Consider the following 9271-nt stretch of genomic DNA (forward strand, 5'->3'; position numbering starts at 1 on the left):
AATCAGATATGAAGTCACCAACAGAAAATAGGTATAGAAACAACACAGGTTTTTTAAACATAAAACAGTATATAAAATCATGATCCTAAAATCATTATATCAAACAATATATAATTCTAATTTGGAGACTAAGAAATTGATTCAGTCTCACATTTGTTACTTTCATTAATTTGCAGACGTTTCTTTACCAAATCCTGCGTGGGATTGCTTATTGCCATTCCCATAGAGTTCTGCACAGAGATCTTAAACCTCAGAACTTGTTGATTGATCGTCGTACCAATGCACTCAAACTTGCAGATTTTGGATTGGCCCGTGCCTTTGGCATCCCTGTCAGGACATTCACACATGAGGTAGTTTTTTTGGCATTAACAATAATCATATTATGGACTTGTTATCCTGTTATCTATATGCATAAGTTCAATATAAAATCAATCACAAGGAATAAAAACAATGCACACATATTACTTATATGTTGGTGTGCTTCTTTTAGGTGGTGACACTATGGTATAGGGCGCCAGAAATTCTTCTCGGGTCCCGCCACTACTCGACTCCTGTTGATGTGTGGTCAGTTGGTTGTATATTTGCTGAAATGGTGAACCAACGACCACTTTTTCCTGGAGACTCTGAGATTGATGAACTGTTCAAGATTTTTAGGTTTATTTTATGAAAGTTGTGATTTTATAACCAACTGCATAGTTGTAACCATGAACTCATGTACATGTTCGCTTCTCATCTATATCACCATTGAATTAATTGTAGAATTATGGGAACTCCAACTGAGGAGACATGGCCTGGTGTCACTGCTCTGCCTGACTTTAAGTCCGCCTTTCCAAAGTGGTCATCAAAGGTGATCACTTCTTTTCTTTTATACCATCGGTTACGTTAATCTTTGATGTTATTATTATTATTATTATTATTATTATTTCAAATGTGTTGGGACTTTGTAATATATTAAAAGAACTAATTAGTGTATTCTTTACTTTTAAGGATCTGGCAACTGTGGTCCCGAATCTTGAAAGAACCGGCCTTGATCTCCTGCGTGTAAGTTTAAACTATTTGTCACCTAGTAGTTCTTATTTGTTGACTTATCATAGCGCTCATTAATCAGATAATTAGTACTCGCGTTGATTTATAATTATTAAATAATTTCAGAAAATGCTATGCTTGGATCCCAGTAGAAGAATTACAGCCCGGACTGCACTGGAGCATGAATACTTCAAAGATATCGGATTTGTGCCGTAATTCATGAGTGTTATGTTGATGTGCAACAGGCGGGCGCTTTCTCTTTAAGGTTTTATTATGTGATATATGTGTGGGGTGTTTAGGAACCTTAAAAGTTAAGGTGCTTTGTTGCTAAGCCATTGTCGAAATGGCGTGTTCGTGTTTTTTTCATCTGTATCCCCAAAAGTTTCAAACTCTTTGTAACAGTTTTCTTGATGAAGGACATATCATCATGTTTTTTGTTTTATTTCAATGGATTTGTTTGGTGTGCATTTTGCATGTGTTATGGAATATCGATATGCAAATTGTAACCAGCCTAGGTTGCGAGGGTGATGCTTCAATTTGTGTATCATTATCTATTCCTAGGTTGCATTCTTTGATTGAAGTATTTAGAACTTGTTTAGCTCATGTATTATGAAGTTGTGTCAAAAGTGTTTTTAAGGTTGAAGGGTAGGATGGTACATCATTGGTAAAAGAAATGCCCATTAAACAAGAGGGATACAATTAGAAAACACAATAGGTGTATTTTAAGTTTAAAGGTGTGCAATTAATACACTTCTATGAAACAAGAGGAAAACGTAGACAAAAAGGCAGTGATACAATCAACAATAAGACAATACATACTGATGCAATAGTCATCTTCTTATTACATATAAGAGAATGTACCCAATAAATTCTCACTCGATAATCGCAATCATCTATCCAAAGAGATATATATGTTGCTCCCGTTGAGAACCCCGGCTTCATGAAAGTTTTTGTGTGTAGTAAATTAGATAAAACATATAATATCAAGGAGATAATTACGATTTGTACCCATGTACTTTATGGGCGGGGGCACTATGCAGGCCCAATTCTTAAATTAAGTGAATTCTAACCCCCCTGTGCTTTATGGGCAGGCACACTCTCAGCCCTTCCGTCAATTTTACACGTTATCAGCCGTTAAACTTAAGGGTATTTTCGTCTTTTCGTAATTAAATACTGCCTGCTACACCTTAGTACTGTCTCGATTCTTAGTGAGTAATGTCTACCCCCTCTGCTTCACAATGTCTTATCTTCTTCCTCACACATTCTTCTCTCCATTCATCTTCCTAATCATTTCCCGTTCTTCCTCGCATCAACTTCCCTTAAATACCTGAGCACCATCCATTCATCTCTAAACTCCACCCGAGCACCTCACACGAGCACCCCGTCACCGGCATCAGCACCCCGTCACTCGTAACAAGATAAGTGATAACATCAAATACTAATAACAAAAGTGGTACCATATGGTCACAGTTATCTTCATTAGTCAAACGGTTGTTTTAAAAAAAATCAAATTGGTTTCAAACGATTAACGACGGTTGTGGTTTGGCAGTGTTGTCGATAATGACAATGCCAATGGTGGGGTGAGTGGTAACAGTGGTGGTCGGTGATGTCGTCTTATATAGACATGCTTCAAGTTAACAAGTTTTATAAGAGTAATTTATTTTTACTCAGTGTTTACTTTGATTAAATTCATAACATAAGTACAAATCTAGCACAGACCATAATAAACATACCCCCAGGTGTGATGACCAAAGTTGCATTTCATGCCACTGAAACTAATATCTGCAGAACCATTCCAAATTTACGAACAAGACCAACATACACATTTCAAATCATATAAACATTAAAACTCACAAATTTAACCCCATCGTTGTTCTACGCTTTCAATGCCACGAAAGTCGGAAAAACAATAGACACGTACATTAAACCACAAACATAACAGAAATTTTGAGCTCCAAAAGCCTAGAAACCATCCTCACAACATGCTGTCAGTACGGGCCGGAAGCCGCCTGAAGAAGTTCAAGGGTGCAGACGGCAACCTATGTCGAAGCCTCGGATGTCTCATCACATAAAACCCGCTCAGCACCACAAGCACCTGAAACGGCGTCGCGTATAACACAAATGCCGCCACAAGACAGAAAACCATGAACAAAAGAGTAGCCCGTGGATCCCGCCAGCTCAGAAGCCCCTGCAGCCGTTCACCTTGACTCGCTATATCGCCGACAACAGATTGGATTCTTCCCGCCACGCTTCGTAACCGATCGTACCGGTGCCTGACAATGTCCGGATGTCGAGACGTTGGAAACGTGTCGAATTCCTCGTCTAACTCATCAGGGGTAACCCCGTCCGCATATGATAACCGGGTGTTCATATGGGGAGGGTATTGGGCCCGGAACCAGTAGTTCCAGAGCCCGATGAGGAACATGTAGAGGAAAACCGTAGGCATAATAAGCTCCGGGAACGACACGAGCATCACGAACAGGACGTGAACGAGCACCGTCGTGATCGGATTCTTCCACAAACAAACTTCCCCAAACCATTTACTCACCGCGAAAACCCCGTTAAAAACCGACATTAGCCTGAAGAAATTAGCTTTACTTTTCCTCATACTCCACAGATGCGAATTAGCATCAGTCATGAACTCAACTATTTCCTTCCTCAGTGGCGGTTCGGCTCGGCTAAGCCGAGCCGCCACTATCTGGACAGCTTGGTGGCGCAGCATCTCAAGCTGAACCACAGTCAACGGCCTCACATAATGCATCTTCGGTAACAGTGGTTTCGAGTACATATACATCATATTAACCATCGAAGTACTCGAAAACCGAATCGCCAAATGCAACTCCCCCATTTTCTTCACACCCGACGGGTGTAAAACCAGCAGCGGGTACGAATGGGTATAAACCCGACCCGTTTCAAGAGTCGAGATTCTGATACGAATCTTACCGATCCTTATATCTTTCGAGTTGGAATCGTTCTCAAGCTGAGTGTTATCGAAAACACCTACGGTTATGACAGTTGACGGGTCGTATACTTCCCAAGTATACTGCTCGTTGAACTTTGGAGTCAAACTGTCGATAACTGTCCTCGTTCGAACCCATTTGTGACCGTATTTAGCAACACAATACGCGTCAGTCGTCCCTCTACCATCTCGGGTTTTCATAGGGTGAAGCGCACTAGCGTTTAAGATACCAAGTTCCAGTATCCCGATCGACGGCTTCCATAGCTGTTTAGCAGTCGGTCTGAGATCACTACTGTACTGAGTCGACTCGTCCAGCACATGATACCCGCCATCAAGACAAACCTGAACATGCAGCCGAGTTGCAAACTTATCTTTCTTCTTGATCTTCTCGTCAACATCACGATCACTCGGGTCTTGAACATGAAACCACCGGGAATGAATCATCCGATCATCTGCACGTCTTTCAATGCTGTTTAACGGTATAAACACCTTCCCTAACGTCTCTTCCTTATTACCGCCCACTCGATCTTCAATACTAAGAATCAAATGATCTTCTAACGGCTCAGCAGCCACTAACATCATATCTTCATTCCATATTGCATTTGCATTTCTCGCTTGAACATGTCTTGTTTTCAAAACCTGGTTGTGAATCTGCGCTTTAACGTATACATCCGGGAACCGCGATTTTTCATCCCAAACAAGATCTTGCACCTCGATTATATTAACCCGAACATACCAAAGTCTAGGAGAGTGGTAAACTTTTGACCGAGTGTACATTGAAGAAACCGCACTATCGACACTGTTAGTTGCTTGATCGACGAGAAACGCATCTGGAAACGCTTCATCAGCTTGTGTCCCGATCCAGACCGCAAGCATCAACTCACCTTTCTTTTTCTCACCCTTTTTGTTCTCTAACCGGTACCATTCGGGAGCTAACGGGCTATCCGGTGGAACCCGCGTTGGAATATCGTGAAGGTTAATGCGAACAAGCCCGACAAAATCGTCTTTTATCATGTCTTTGTCTTTAAGCACCACGTCTAACACGGTCGCTTGCATTCGTTCTCGAGAGAACGCAAACACCGTGTTCCATTCCGGGCTCGATGTTTTTGAAAAGTGTTGTGTGATGCCTTTATAGTTCCCAACCCGGACCTCGACATACGGGTCGAGGCTTCCGGTCACGTCCTTGCTCGGGAGGTCTTGCGCTTTCACGACCCGAACGAAAAGAAACTGCATCGGTTCCACGAGATCGTAAGTGCTGGCCCGTCGGTTATCACGGTTCACAACCCGACCCCCGATCACTTGACCGCCTCCAAGAAACGGGCTCGTTTCTTTGAGAGCGTACTCCATTGGTTGCGATGAAGATCCCGAGTACATCCTCACCACTTTTGGTTGACTTTGAAGCTGACCCATTTGACTTTGGTTTCTCATTTCCTCAACTCCATATACATACGCTTGCTGCGGCTGGTTCATAGCTGCCATGTACGGTTGCTGCGACGGAGCCTGAGCTGGCGGGCCAGAGTTGGAATTTGGCAAATGAAAAAATGTTTTCCTTGAATCTTTTGGCCCGTTTCGGTTATGTGAAGAATCATCCATCTGAGGAGGTGGATTCGAGACCATAATCGACGGGTTATCAGTTACAAACACTTTCAACCCTAACTCGCCTTTCACACGCGAAAGAATAGTCTTTTTCTCCAACGGGTAATGGAAAACAACGGCATCCGAGTAAGGAACAAATGCTGTCCCATTAATATGAACTTTACCCATGAAATTCTTCGAGGTAATTCCTTTCGATCGGTTATACACGTATGCATCAAGTGTAAGGTTTGGTAAATTATTCGGGTCAGATATACCGAAATAAAACGTCTCGTTCCAATACGGATCAAGATCCTTCTCTTTCACAGTGGTAGTGAACTTTTGATGGTCAAAGTGAAGCTCAACGTACGGGCTAGCCGACCCCTGCCCGTCTTTCGCCATGAGCCCGTGCGCACTTTTAACCTCGACTCCTAGCTTTAGATTGCTCATATTTTATAAATTTCTCTCAGAGGACTTTTCACAAACAGTTGGTGGGTATCTTTAACAGTCTTGATTACACACCTGTTAATAAACAATTTCAATCTTTTTAAACACAGAATCACATGTATTGATGTATACAAACAGAATCACAGTGGAATCTTGATGGAATTTGATTCAAAAAAGACATAAAAGTAATCTTTTTGAGAAACAAAAAAAGGGATAATACTTTTACTTTTGATAGTATATACTATATACTCAATCCACAGACATCAATTTTGACTTTTTGGTCAAACAGAACAAATTCCAAATTCAAGCATGTTTCTTAACAATCAAGTAAAATAATCAGAAACCCACATCTGATTCATCAAATCAAAGCTGAATGAACACAAAAGACAGTGAACTGAAACAATTATTACCTTATGATTTTGAATTCTTGTTACCCAGCTAACGATCTGAAAGAACAAGAACCCTTGTGTCTGTATCAAGTTTAAATAATAATAATAATAATAATAATAATAATAATAATATTGAAGAGACGATGAAGATGAAGCGAAGATTCAAAGATGGTTCATGTGAGGAGACTGAAGACCAATGTGGTGTGCGTTTTCGTTTGGATTTTATTGTGTCAGAGCATAACACGCTTCTTTAGTATTTAGTATTACATTGAATAATATCAACCACTTATTTAATAAAATATTAATTTAACAAGGTTTGGTACACTTGTAAATTCATTGTACTTTTATTATATAAAGAAAAGACATTACACATGAGCAAAGATTTTTTTATAATGGATATATTTGATAAAATTAGCTGTAACTGTAAGCTGCTAGTGGCTGGAAGCTGTAGCTGGTAGTTGTAGTTTTTTAGATATATTTAGATGTTTGGTAAAATAGCTGGAACTTTTAATAAAATGTATAAAATTACTAAAATGAGCATAACTATAAACAGAAATAGTGAATGTATTTATTTTGAAAGATTATCTAAGTAAATTAACATACTAAAAGATTGTAGCTCTTTCTAAACGCTACCAGTAGAAGCTTTAAGCTTTTAGTTTTTTCTCCTGACCTAAAAGCTTCAAGCTCCTTGAACCAAACAAGGCTAATAATTGAGTATGAGTTTTTTCTTAAAAGCTTGAAGCTTATAGCCCCTAAAAACTCCTAAAAACTTCATGTCAAACATACCCAATATATAATAATAGCAAACCTTATAGTGTCACCGGTAGAGGTTATTTATATAGTGTTTTTAAAAGTCGGATGGTTTATGGCCCGTTAAAATACATTCTTTCTTCTATGTGTTCTTTTCTTCGTCTCCGTCACATGCACGTTTTTGAAGATTTTTCAAGAATTTTACTCCATCTTATCTACTCCAACTTATTTTTCTCACTTTCAAAATCTCCTATTGAAGATAGTATTAGCTTATATTATATAGTAGTAGTATCTTGAAAGAAAAAAACTAATTTACAATTTAGTTTATGCTCTCATATAAATTTTCTGTACGGTTAAAATTATGAAACGATCCATTTTTAAATTTGTACATGGTTGACATATTGACATGTGACAATATCACCATGATCAATGTCCCCTGTGTTGTCCTTGCTCCTGACTCGACATGTTTGTCTTGTCAGGTTTACGGTTGTAGAGGTCGCTAGGTGCTGTTAACTCGATCAACTTGGTAGCTGCAAGTGCTCAGCCTTAGTCGGGAAGTATGTGGAGATTACTCATTGAGTACTCAAAGCCTAAACACGATTTTACAACAATGCTACATTTAGTTTGGTAGGATCACACGTGAATTTGAATTTTTTTTCCTCTGTTTAAATATGTAGATAAATAGTGTAAGATTAAAAAAAGGTATTAGTTTAATGTAAAGTAAGAATTAATAAATTTCGATAACTGTTAATAAATTTAGAAAATTGAAGAAGACGGTCCAAATAAAAAACAACTTATTATGTGAATAACTAGATCGAATGAAAGTGTTAAGAGACTGCCATCGCAAATCGGGTGTACCCGCCAGACATCCATCACCGACGAAGGTGTTACCGCCTACTCGCACAACTCTCTTCCTCCCTCACTCCTTCCCAAACAAACATATATGTCTCTTTCTTCTCATCTTTCCTAGGCTACTATAGCCCGTTTGGCTAGTGGTGGTGTACCCGCTCAGCAAAGCCTCCCAGCCAAGGAGTACCCAAGAACGTCACTTCCGCCCTTGGTTTAACATCTAGATACACAACGTTAACGACACGTGGTTTAACATCAAACAAGCATTGTGGGTAGTGTATATTATAGTGTACAAACTAGGATATAGCCCGTGTTACACACGGGTGGAAAAACATGTCAACAAACATAATAAATTTAAACAACAAATTCATACATAACTAAGTTATTTAATAAGTGTCCTTAAATTTAATCTTCAGATTCCAAAGAGTTTAGAAGATCATCAAAATTTGACTCATAGTTCTCACACTCTAACAACCATTTTACATTCTCGCTAACTTCATTTTCCAAATCCAAATGTGCCCTTTCTTTTCTAACATTAGCAAGATTCAAGTGATTCAAATCTCTTAAAAGAAACATAGATTCTAATATTGATTTAGGATAGTGCTCGTGTTACACGCGGTGAAACATATTTAAAACACAATATATATGTAACATCATATAAATTTAATCAAATGCAAATGTTGTACTTATAAATAATTTATATATTTTAATATTGTTCAATATTGTTCCAAATGATAGTATTTGAACTAACAATATATTTCAAACCCGGGTAATATTTAAAACGAAAGTACGAAATAATTCGTAGTAGTTGTAGAGATTATAATATTGGATTTAAAATTGAAATAGATTGGAAGATAATTTTGAATTTCGATTTGTTAATATTAAAGTCTATAACTTATTTTTGTAAAATTCATATAAAGGTTGAAATTTATAGTCAAATCTTTATTCAATATCATTATTATAAAATAAAGTCTAAATCATATACCAAATATGCATATAATTACCGGAAAGTTAATTTGAATTTGCAATTTATATATATACAATATTGTGTATTGTATACAATTACCAAAGATATTTTATATATATATATACACAATATTGTATATCGTATATATTGTATATGGTCCTTAAGTTATTAACATTTATAAACACAATTAGATTAAGTTGTTTAAATGTAACAATATAGTCAAAATTTAAATGTATATAAAATAATATATTTTAGTCAAATCATTATTATTAATATGAACCATTAATTATAAATTAATGGTTAATCATATAC

At 37.7% G+C, this 9271-nt stretch overlaps 2 protein-coding genes across 2 annotated transcripts; one reads left to right on the forward strand and one right to left on the reverse strand.

The window, feature by feature from the left end:
- The first annotated feature begins 8 nt into the window (after positions 1-8).
- Positions 9-1493, forward strand: LOC143596973 (cell division control protein 2 homolog A-like). The gene is made up of 6 exons (XM_077075611.1): positions 9-31; positions 146-350; positions 491-654; positions 760-847; positions 988-1041; positions 1153-1493. The coding sequence occupies exons 1-6, from the start codon at positions 9-11 to the stop codon at positions 1240-1242; spliced, it is 624 nt and encodes a 207-aa protein (XP_076931726.1). The 3' UTR covers positions 1243-1493.
- Positions 1494-2933: 1440 nt separating this feature from the next.
- LOC143596974 (FT-interacting protein 3-like) lies at positions 2934-6627 on the reverse strand. Its single transcript, XM_077075612.1, has 2 exons — positions 6415-6627; positions 2934-6079 (listed from the first exon to the last, which is right to left on the reverse strand). Exon 2 carries the CDS (start codon positions 6005-6007, stop codon positions 3002-3004), a length of 3006 nt encoding a protein of 1001 aa, XP_076931727.1. The 5' UTR covers positions 6008-6079; positions 6415-6627; the 3' UTR covers positions 2934-3001.
- Positions 6628-9271: the final 2644 nt, after the last annotated feature.

The sequence above is a fragment of the Bidens hawaiensis genome, unplaced genomic scaffold, assembly GCF_021521415.1.
Source record: "Bidens hawaiensis isolate Kalapana, Puna unplaced genomic scaffold, B.hawaiensis_p1.1 tig00047435_1, whole genome shotgun sequence".
NCBI classification, from domain to species: domain Eukaryota; kingdom Viridiplantae; phylum Streptophyta; class Magnoliopsida; order Asterales; family Asteraceae; genus Bidens; species Bidens hawaiensis.